This window comes from Pinus tabuliformis, chromosome 5_2 (genome assembly GCF_031772625.1).
Source record: "Pinus tabuliformis cultivar Carrire ecotype Pingquan chromosome 5_2, CPIR1, whole genome shotgun sequence".
Taxonomy (NCBI): Eukaryota; Viridiplantae; Streptophyta; class Pinopsida; order Pinales; family Pinaceae; genus Pinus; species Pinus tabuliformis.
In genome coordinates, this window is record NC_142306.1 from 477,918,628 (window position 1) to 477,930,816 (window position 12,189).

Genomic DNA, 12,189 nt, shown 5'->3' on the forward strand with positions numbered 1-12,189 from the left:
TGATGGCGTACCTCAACATCCTTTCCGCTTACCAATTCCCAAAGGCGCCAGTACTGCAACCTTTAGCTCTGATACCACTTGTCACATACCCCGATAACCTCGCAGGCAAAAGTAGGGAGTTAGAATTTTTCGTACAAATTACCACAAGTAATTAACCAATTCACAACTCCTCAATTCATTATTAACCATTAAATATAATATTCATTGGTGCAAGTAAATTGCCATCAAAGACAGTAAGTTTCATAAGCATTGCATAATCTTTAATCATCACTGAAATAACATAAACTGTCTCATGAATCCATGCATCCATTTCTTGATAACCTTAACATATTAGATAATCATACAATCTAATAAAGAACCATCAACATCAAGGATTCAACATCATCCATCTGACACAAAAGGCAATCACATCAATCACACCATTGAACACGGAAATACCCTGGAAACCCCGTAGGGTGAAAACCAGCAAACGTTTAATCTTCTTATTAAACGCTCGTGAGGGTTTTCACCCCTCACTCAATGGCTTATAAGGGATTCCATCCCTTAACCATTGTTATAAAATCATTACAATAAGTTATCATTTGGTTATCACACAACTAGCTACAAGCTAATACAATTTACATGTAATCTTTTATTTACATACCGCCACACGCAAAGTTCCTTGTGGCATAATTGTTCTAGCAATGGGCAATACTGCAGCTTGACTTCATCTGCATGAACGAATAATCTTTTTCCTGTCATAATGTTAAACATCACCTTCCTTGGCACCATCTGCCGTCGTTTCCTGTCAATGCAGTCATCGACAATCTTGGCAACAAGATCAGTTACATTATTAAAGAATCAATAAACAATGTCTGAAATAGATTCTTTAGCATCATCTCATATGCATAAGCAAGCATGACTTACTATTAAACTAGTATATATATATACTCACAATGTTTACTAATGTATAACTCTTTTTAAGATAGTTCTAACTCATTAGCTCATGTAAAAACGAGAATAGAATCAAAACCAGATTCCTATTTTCCAAAATAAATAGCAGCCATAATAATAATTCTTTCAGTGCATGCATTATCATAGGTTTTCCTCATCAAGAAAATATATCAAATAATCTTTTCTATCTGCATGCATCAACAAATTTTCTACTGAGAAAACATGTAATTTAAACATTCTCTTGCTGCACATAAACAAGAATATCACACAAGGTCAACTTATCTTTCTATTCTTCGACAACCTCATCGCCATAGCGCATGCTCAAGTCCATGGTTCGAAAGGGATATGTATTCATGCCTTATGATAATCTTTGAAATGTAAAGGTTATCATCCCAAAAACATAACAGGCTCACGGCCTTGCACAATTTGCTAGGTTCGAATGATGAAGAAATTCTCATATAGGGCCACTGCTAGACAGCCTCCAACCAGAGGACCAACCCAATATACCCAATGGTCTCTCCACTGCCACATAACAAACGCCGGCCCAAATGAACGCGCAGGGTTCATTGATGCACTTGAGAATGGCCCTGCCGCCATTACGTTTGCCCCCACAACAAGCCTTTCACCGCAATAGGGTCTGTGGCGGAACACCAGTAGGAATTCTACATGCCAACCGCCATTGCTTCTTGAATACTTGATTCTTTGGACTAAATATCATTAATCGCGTTGACACTGTAATATGATGCTCCCATTTCTGCTTGAGCAACAATGACTTCGATCGATAGACCGCCGCACGGAAAGGACAAAGACCCTTCTGGAAACACAGATGCATATGCTTTAATAGCTGTATGAGATATGTAATGGCTCTATGAGCGTTTTTCCCCCTATGGCATCGCTGCCTTCCGCATACTTCATCCCCAATGCGGTTAAAACAGCTGTCATCAAGAATCCGTTCTGTCTTTTGTAATGGAGCAGAACTAAGGCTGACAGGAACCTCCAAAAACGTGTATGCTGCAACTCCAATCGAACATCTCTTCCCCGTAAACTTAATTCAGCAGAATACGCTTTCAAATGAAAAACCAAAACTCATTTCACACCATCCAGCCTTAGTAAAGAATAACAAAGAGCCCTAAAACGCATACGCTCTAACCCTAGTTAGACATTTCGGTCCCCTCAAGAAAACCGTTCCGCATCAAGAAAACAGTTCCGGAGTTTGCTCGGGGATTGGGTTTATGTTCATAATCTCATTAAAGCCCCCTACATGAAGTGATGACTCGCTCGCAGTTAATCTGGCGGTTGTCTTTCTCGAAACCGTCTAGAAAAGCAGGTGGCTTCAGTTCCCATTTTTAAGCCGCCATACGCGCCCCCTGTCTGCCATTCTTAATTGACAGCGCTATGGATACAAGAATTAGTTGTTGAAACTAATTCGTAATTTCTTTAAAAAGAATTACTATTTCATTAATTAATATTTTACGCATAGGGATGTTACACTGGTCCAAGTAGATAACTCCCCTCTGTTGTAGTGTTGCAATCATGTTAAGAGTTAATTGTGTGGATCCCAGTAACCCAATGATCCTATCATACCCTATGACTAACTGGTTGCCTCTCCCAAAATGCCAATTTGACCCGCTATAAAAACCTTGACTTGCTCTTTTGAGATCTCACCCAGATATACAACCCCCTCTTGATACCAATATCCCACATCTTAATCCAGTGAGAGTTGTGTCTGAGTTTTTGGTATTTAGATGCGATGATCTGCCCCCATATTCCTCCTCCAAAAAGCACCCTCCATAATGAATTCATAAGCATAAAGAAACCAAATACCCAGGTGTTCAGTATACCCTAGCCATCGAGGTCCTTTGGTTTAGAGATTGATTCCCAGGCAATGAGGTGATATTTGCTCTCGGAACCAATACCCAACCACAAGAAGTGTGCCAGACAGGATCAAATCAGAGAGAAAATATGGGTCAGTAAGGCAAATAAGTGCATCCAATATATTGCTATTTGTTGGAGGACCAATTGGATTAGAGTAAATCTTCCTCCCGGAGAGAGCCAACGATTTGTCCAAACATGTAGCTTTTTATCAATTTTAGATAGGAGTTATGCCCAATCCTCTAATTGGTAGCATGTTGGCTTAAGTCTAAATCTGAAATAGGTGAAACCATCGTGTAGTCAGCTCATACCCATGCCAAATAAGTCTGCAATATATTTGATATCAACATGATTACTAGATGAGAATAAGAGACAGGACTTATGTCCATTCCGAAAGAGTCGAGAAGCCCCGTCATACTCGAAGGCTACTTACAATTTCGAGTATCAAATAAATGGTACACTACCCGCTATTTGAATTGCGTGTAATAACAATAATTCCCTATTTTAATGTCAGAAATGTGTTGGTTGTAAAATAGGCCGAAGAGTAACAAGATTAGATAATATTAGCGTAGTTATATAAATTACATTGTTGATAAATGTTAATAGTTATCTATCCATCATACACATCAATATCATTTAATTAAATTATAACTTTATTATTGATGATGATGATGATGGTTAAGGTCCACTAAGACCAAACTTTGGTCTATTGGACCTAAAGAAAACGAATTATTATATAAAAAAGAATATTATATTTCACAAGGTTGATATTAAAAAAATCATAAAAATTAACTAAATTATAAATTTATTTAAAGTAATATTATTATTAATTATAAATAAAATTAATATATAAAAATAAAATATGTAAGAAGATTTATAATTATGGAGATTCACTTTTATTGTCCATGTAAATAAGTTGTGTTAGAATATCATAGGCCATGAACATCACGTGTCCAAAAATCATATCACTTGTTAGTATGAAATTTTTTAATAAAATAATTTAATTAAAAAGACAAAAATATATAATTACATTAAAGATAAATTTCAACTTTTAATTTGTATATATTATTAAAAATATTCTAAATTATTCAATAGTCATTCCGCTAATCATTATTGATAATTAAATTAAAATAATATTCAACAAAATTGAAATTAATTAAATTGAGTAACTCGATTGTGCCAAGCTACCTCGATTGAAGAGATATCTTTTGTAAAATGGAAATGGAAGAGAGAGGAGTGTTATGGTTTTTTAAGTTTTCGTGTTTTTCAATTATTTTTTAATGTGATTTTTATTGAAAGTTTTTTACTAAACAGATATTATTTTAGGTAATTTTATCTTTTGTCAAAGGGTCAAATATTAAGTAATTCTATCTTTTGTCATAGAGTTAAATATTAAGTTGGGTTATTAGTAAAATACCCCATCTCCACATGAATTGAAGTTCTTTTTAATAGATAAAAGATAACCTCTTTCGCTCCGGCCAATCTGGTTATAAATTTACATTATTATCACTAAAAACATTATAGGCTATTATACTCTAAATACAAGTTAGAATTAAAATTCTATCAAAGTTTCACTTCTTAATAATAAATGGAGTTTTGTGGATGATCAAAGAAGTGTGGTTGGTTGGTTATTAGTAAGAAAGATATAACAAAACACAAAATAATTCAATTGATTTTTTTTTTATAAATTCATAATATATATTATGTTTTGATATATATTTTTAGTATTTGTCTGTGGATTTAATCATACTTATATTATTTAATTTTTTTTTAATATTTTATAATAAATTTTTATATAAAATTATTATTTTAATTATTTAAAATATATTTTTAAATATATATAAATAAATTGAACATCCAAAAAAACTCCTTAACATTTAACCTATATAACTAAAATTTATAATTTTAACCATTCTCAATTAAATTTTGGAAAAAATTCACCCCGAAAAATATTTATTAAAAAAAAAAACCAAAAACTTTAAAAACCTACACTGCAAAAGTAGTATTTACTGAAAGTGGTAGAACATATTACAATTTGGAGATTACTGTATCAAGATTACCTTTTCGAAACCAATTACCATTAAATTTACCATGGATTAATTAAGATGAACATCTCTGCGTAGTATGTGTAGATTATATACACAATCTTACTGAAAAAAAAAATTATATCACGTGTTATACGGCAAGTGTAATTTGCTATTGTGATGCTTGATGCTTGAATTTTGTTTCTTAGTCGCTAAGTTCGACCTCATGTAAAGGCGGAGGCCCAGAGATGGAGACAGGTTCCACCTCGTTTAGAAAAGGCGGAGGCCCAGAGATGGAAACAGGTTCCACCTCGTTTAGTAGAAAAGGCGGAGGCCCAGAGATGGAGACAGGTTCCACCTCGTTTAGAAAAGGCGGAGGCCAAGAGATGGAGACAGGTTCCACCTCGTTTAGTAGAAAAGCCGGTGGAGACAGCTTCCACCTCGTTTAGAAAAGGCGGAGGCCCTGAGATGGAGACAGGTTCCACCTCGTTTAGAAAAGGCGGAGGCCAAGAGATGGAGACAGGTTCCACCTCGTTTAGAAAAGCCGGTGGAGACAGGTTCCACCTCGTTTAGAAAAGGCGGAGGCCAAGAGATGGAGATAGGTTCCACCTCGTGTTAGAAAAGGCGGAGGCCAAGAGATGGAGATACGTTCCACCTCGTGTTAGAAAAGGCGGAGGCCCAGGGATGGAGACAGGTTCCACCTCGTTTAGAAAAGGCAGAGGCATAGATGGACTCCAGGTCATCTGAAGGCGGAGGCAAGAAGGAAGCATAAATGGTAGTTCCATCATCAGCCATCACAGGAGTTTAGGCCCAGTAAACTGAAGGGGGCAGAACCCGGAGGCATTGAAACTAATTATCCATATTTCGTTCCGGTAGCATTGCCAATTGAGTGCGTCGAAAAGGTATAATCTATCTCCGATCTCCTCGATTCTGTATTCTTCAGCAACAATTCTTTGAAATATTTATTTGTTTCCTGCGATCAAACTATAGCGCATCTACTGTGCATTTTCTAGCACGTTTTTGTTGATAGTTAGCTGTAAATCTTTATCCGTTGCAAGCTCTAATCGTATTTCCACAGGCTTTTACTTTTGCTGCAGGTTTATTAGTCGAAATGGAAGAATATCCAGAGGAGGCGGAGTCATTTCTCAACAGTGCAGAGAAATTCAAGAAAACTAGGCCGTCTTTAACTTCAGCTTTGGAAAAACGTCCCTTAGGCTCCGAGGAGCCCATTCAAAGGCTTTTCGGATTCATTAAATGTAAAACATCTACTTTCTGGTTTTTTTCATCTTCAATTAGTCAGTATAAAAGGAAGTCTTCGTCTTCAGCTTTGGTGGAGTCTTTAAAGCATAAGTCATTATTTTTTTACCTCGTTTTCAAGCATTTGAACAATAAAAACAATAATTGAAGTACAAAATCGAAGAATATTTGCCTAATACACACTATTTTGAGATGTGATTCACGACTTCTGCAGTTAGGATATTTGTTTTCTTCATTTTCACCTTTTTGACGGCCTCAAATGAAGATGTGTTTCTGGTATTAATTTTAGGTCACCTAGAAGGATTATTTTGAAACCTTCCCGCGGATTTTCAGATCATTTAGTTTTTATTTCATTGCCAATCAGTTTGTGTTGAAATCTAATTTCAACGCTGCCGTACGCTATCAACCAAAACCGCTTCCCATGAAAAGTTGTTTCCGTATTCTTGGCTCCGATGCGATTTGGTGATGACGCGTGGATCTCACCTGACATCAGCCAACGTAATTTATCGGAAGATAAAGTTCTGTAGCATGAGGCCTTCCGATATCTTTCTCCACCGTCGGATCTACTCCCGTGTTCTCCGCCGTTGATCGATTGAAGCTGCATACCAACAAACGTCAAATCAATGCATTGCGTGGATTAAACTTTTGGTTGACCGCCGTAGGTAAAAGAATTTAATGGTGGTACGAAGATTTTGGTGAGGCTCGTTTTAATATGGGTATGGGCGCATATGCTCTTTAGTTAAGTTTTTTAAATATGGGTATGGACACAATTTATTATATGTTTTTATATATATTTTTCATATACGGCATGTATTAAAGTTTAAAGTCGTATGTAATAAGTTTTATGTTTGAGTGTGTTGACTTTTTATTAAAAAAAATGCATAGCACACGGGAAGAAAATAGAGGTGTGTATTCACAGCAGTGAAAAATGATGATGGTGCGGTAAAAGAAGAAGAAGAACCAGAGGATGTATGCACAGCAGTGCACGAATACATTTAGTAATGTTTTGTGAGGTATTTTTTTTGAAGTAGCGAAAAACCATGTGTGGTTTTGCACGAAGCGAGTTTTTGTAAGTTTGTGTAAGTTTTGTTTTTACAGCAGTATGTAAAATTGTTTTACACCAGTGAATGTAAATGGAGGCTTTACAGCAGTAAGTTGTTTTTCACAGCAGTGAATATAAAAGGGATTTTACAGTGGTAAATCTTTGCATCAGGTTTTAATGAATAGAATGTTTTTATGGTGGTGAAATACTCTGTTTCTCTGTGAAATTTTTTTTTAAGCTGTCTGTGCACAAAAATCCTGTGGAGGTAAAACAGAGCATTGCCTCTGTGTGATTGAATCTTGGTTTTTGGTATTTTCCCCATTGAAAAATACCCAACAGTTTGAAGCGCTCAATTTTATCTTGAGATGATTCTAAAACCCTCTATCGAATGTGTAGTTGCGGTTGGAATGCTATGGAGGAACAAGCAAACCTTAGCAGGTGTTCTTGCCGGTGCTACAGTTCTCTGGTTCCTGTATGAGAGGCTTCGTTATTATCTACTGGAACATATTTACAATGCTCTCGTACTTTCCATCACGATCTTGTTCATTTGGTCCAAAGTATCAGCTTTTCTTAACAAGTAAGTTTTGTGCTCCTTGGTATTGGTAACGTTTCCATGTGTTCTTATTGAAGTTTTAAATGCAGTTTTACACTCTACACTTTTCTCGACAATAGCAGTTATTCACAAAAGAAATTTCATTTGTTAGATATAAGCGAAGGTTATGGCATGAATTCGATTGTCTGACTGAAAATTCTCTTGATAATTTGCATGGCCAGACAACGAGTGAGTATTCCTCCGATTTCATTTTCTAAACTATTACAGGATGTTGCTTCTGCTGTCATATTTGCAATCAACCGATTGCTTGCGTTTGCTGTTATACACGATGATGCATGTGGGAGATATTTGAAGAAGTTTTTAACGGTATGTGCATTTTAGATCTCAACAATATCTGTTAGTTCAATATTTTGCTTGCTTTTAATGTTGCGTGATTATATCAATTGGAACCTGCATATGCTAGGCAAACCTCTTGCCTTGGAGGCTCACTAAATCTACTAGTTAGATGACCAGTTTCAATTGGAGAAAAAAGTTGTAGCCAAAAATCAGATGGCATTTGAAGGCTGTTTAATTGCAGTTATGACAACATTTCAACTATGTAAGGAAATATAATGACAACAACGTGAAATGGAGTTTAAACGTATCTAGCCAGTCTAATCAGTATTAAGAAACCAAAAATATATCTTCAGACATAGGGCAAACTCATTCCAGAGTAGGTTATCGGGTAAACGCTAGAACCAAAAATTATGCAGTATAAATCATTCTATCGATGTAGAACACTTTGTAAAAGTATATCATGGCCAGCAATAAAGCCTGGCAATGCATATGTTTGACGTAAATTCAATCAAGAAGATCATAAAGGCTATTTGTGTAAACAGATTAAATTTGGAGTGAATATATTTTAATTATAGATCTAGCAAGAGTATGGAGAGGTATCGAATAATCTTTTGAAGTGTAGAATTTAAAAAAATTGTATTTCTAAATATTGCATATTTTTATGAATTTGATAGAGAGTTGAGATAAATCTCTTTATATATATATATATATAATTTTTCATTTTTTAATTTACATTTTATAATGCATAAATAGATTCAACTTTTTGAAAATCCCTTAAATACATGAAAGAAACCAATTCTAACAAATATTTGTACCATTTAAAATTAACCCTTATTAAAAAGGTTAAAATGTAAAACAACATTACTCGAAATGTTATAACCATACGAATGTAATTTGTCAATTAACTCATTATTATTATTATTATTATTAATGGTGCTCTTAATCTTTCAAATGTATTATTATTATTATTATTAATGGTTAAGAACTTGTGTTTCCTGATAAGAATTCACAGGTTCAACACCAGAGGGGTAGAGTATGTATGCTTTCATAGACATTATGAGTCAAATAGCTGGGCCTAAATATAGGATCCTTTGTCCCAAAAAAGGGGTCTCATATACCAATTTGGTGTCTAACTTAATTGTAACCTTAAAATTGGATATCATATCATATCACATAGTTATTTTAAACCCTATATAATATGTGTATTTATTTTTTATTTTGATTATAGTTTATATTATTTTATAGTTTAAAAAACATTTTCCCTTTATTAAAATAAAGACATATTGTCGATTCAATTTTACAATCAGTTTTACAATTAACAGAAATTACATATCACCCTCATCTACAAAAAAAAAAATTGCAGAGAAAGACAACCTAGACAACATAAAGTACATTGACGTTGGAATATTTCCTTTCCAGTGAGCATTACTCATGTCAATAGTAAATCTTTAGTTTTTTTTACAGGTTGTTGCATGTCTTTGGTTTCTTTCTGTGGCTGGCAGCTGGGCTGATTTCTTGACTCTATTCTATGTTGGTAAGGACAGTCCTGGTTATTTTCTCCATTTTGTTATGTAATTTTGCTGCATATATCACAGTAAGCATACTTTTATGTGCATACTTTTATGTATATCTCTGCTGCTCCATACCACTGGTTATGGTTTTGAACTTTTAAATTGAAATTCATTTGTACTGATGCTGGCTGATTTACGTTCAGTGATTCTTAGCAGTAGTACTTACTCAGTACTCACTTAAAATTTTGCTATCAGTTTTACATGTGTTCAGGAAAATTACGAAGGCAGTAATATCTTCCCCGGGATTCAATGACTGCGTGAATAATTTATGTGTTTATATTCTAGATCGAGCGACAGCATCCTTACCGCAACTGGAAGCAGGCATGTTTATACCAGGAACCAGGCGCTTGGTGTTAAATGTACTGAAAATGCTGGCAAAGCAGGGGCTGATTTTGCTGCTTGTCGGGATTGGCGAAAACTATAATGATGCCGAAGCCTTCATAGATCTATATGTTACAGGTAGTGTTTAGCCAAAGAAGATTTTCGTAGGCTTTCCATCGGTCCTGGAATGTCGATAAAAGGACACGGTGAATTTTACGCCGTGTAAATAATATTATTGTCATTTTCACTTTTGTCTGAAAATATTGTATCAGCTAGTATTAAAAGGACGGGACAAATTGTACACCGCGTAAATAAAGTTATAGTTATTTTCACTTTTTTCTGAAAATTTGTGTCAGCGAGTATTCTAAATGTTTTTGAAATGATAAAACACGTTCAAGGATATTTAGCAATCAGAAGATAAATATTGCTTCAAAAGGCGTTATCGCGCTAAAAGCTTCTCCAATTTAACTGTAGCTTTGGACATTTAACAATTGTTTCCAATCTAATAGCGGATTTAGATCTGTAACAATCATTCAAATATAATTTAAAAGACAGTATCACGACAAAAGATTTTCGAAGATTTTAGTGGCAAGACTTGTTAATAAATTAACACACCCCGAGTGGTGGAAGTAAGCGCGTAATTTAATGTAAAGATATAAATAAAAATTATTATTATTATTAAAAATAAAAATCAGAATACTGTATAAGTGGTGAAATAGATTTTTCATTTGAAAATTAAAATTAAATCAAAGTATATATGGTCAAAGAGTTTTTCCCAAAAAGTAATTAAAGATATGTATAGTTTAATACTTGTTACATTTTTATTGAGTTTAGAGATTTATTCTACAGCCTAGTATGATGGGATGTGTAAGTTTGTCGTCAATTTTTATTTTCTAAAATAAAAATAAATAAATTATGTTCGAAATGGAAAAATAATGCCCACTATACTAAAAAAAATCAATATGATGTAAAGTAATTAGGAGAAAAAAATGTATGAGTAAGATTTTTAAACCTTATATTTTTCAAAAGTATTTCAACACGAAATTTAAATAAACTATTTTAAGATCTATGTTAACTAATTTATATTGATATCAACTTTATATATATGTATGTATAGTAAAAACAATTGTTAAAATAAATTCTACTTGAAAATATATAACATTTACATATACTTGAAATATATATAAATAAATAAATAAAAACATTTTAATTTTTGTTGTATGGATGTAAATGTTATGTAAACTATTTTAATGTTAAATATGTATGTATTATATATCATTTAAAAAAATTATTAATATATCATGAAAAAAACAAGTTATATGGTTATAACGTTTATTTGGCCCTATATATACTCTATATAGCATTCAAAAATACAATTTAAATAATGAAAAATTACCTATGGTATTTTTCACTCTAAAGAAATTTGATCTCTCTCAGCTCATGATGTATCCATGCTAGTTTATTTAAAATATTATAAATAAAATATTTTATCTTTAATTTATACGATCATGAAATGAAATATAATATATTATTATTGTATGAAGAATATAAGAATACAGTAAATGAATAAAAAATAATTTAGAATAAGAATATGGATACTTCAATCCTTATTACAAATTTATTTATTTATTAAAAAATTTAATTTCAAATATTATAAATAAAATATTTTATTTTTAATTTAAAAGGTCATAAAATGAAATATTATATATTTTCCCTAATTTATTTTTATGGCAATCACGGTTGGGCAATAATCCACAGTGATTCGAGGAGATTTGACCTAGTGACCTCTCAATAGGCAAGGTACTTAGCAACGAGGGCTAGACCAATCGAGCTATCCCTGGGGCTAAATGGAACGCTATATATTTTATAGTAAGAAGAATATAAAAATACACTAAATAAATAAAAAATAAAACATAATTTAGAATAAATATAGATAAATAAAAGAATTATTATTTTCTATATAAAAAAATAATTTTAGGTATTGAAAACGTTATTTTTCTTTTATTTATGACAAACTTAAAATTAGTAGATATTTCTCCATTCTTTTATTTTTAAATCTAATAAGATATTTAAATAGGACTTTTTACAAAGAAGAAAGATTGTCAATATAGAAGATTTAAGGAAATTTAAGGAAGACCATTTTTAGATTACAAGAAACTTTTTGTAGGAATTTATAGGGTAAGTTCCTTAGATAGAACACCAAAAGACACCGCTTACAAACAGATCACAAATCATTAAACTTGTATTAATGACGTGGTTAAAACCCTCAAAGAGGGAAAC

At 33.0% G+C, this 12,189-nt stretch overlaps 1 protein-coding gene across 1 annotated transcript; it reads left to right on the top strand.

The window, feature by feature from the left end:
- Window positions 1–1,701: 1,701 nt before the first annotated feature.
- Window positions 1,702–10,058, top strand: LOC149159727 (uncharacterized). The gene is made up of 7 exons (XM_089434403.1): window positions 1,702–1,779; window positions 5,064–5,352; window positions 5,927–6,085; window positions 7,525–7,705; window positions 7,903–8,047; window positions 9,482–9,551; window positions 9,784–10,058. The coding sequence occupies exons 1-7, from the start codon at window positions 1,702–1,704 to the stop codon at window positions 10,056–10,058; spliced, it is 1,197 nt and encodes a 398-aa protein (XP_089290529.1).
- The last annotated feature ends 2,131 nt before the right edge of the window (window positions 10,059–12,189 follow it).

Excerpts from the sequence above, each read along its gene's own strand:
- LOC149159727 (XM_089434403.1), top strand. The coding sequence starts at position 1,702 with ATGACTTCGATCGATAGACCGCCGCACGGAAAGGACAAAGACCCTTCT. Across the intron at positions 6,086-7,524 it reads GCTTTTCGGATTCATTAAAT|TTGCGGTTGGAATGCTATGG; the intron begins GTAAAACATCTA and ends TCGAATGTGTAG. Across the intron at positions 8,048-9,481 it reads ATTTGAAGAAGTTTTTAACG|GTTGTTGCATGTCTTTGGTT; the intron begins GTATGTGCATTT and ends TTTTTTTTACAG.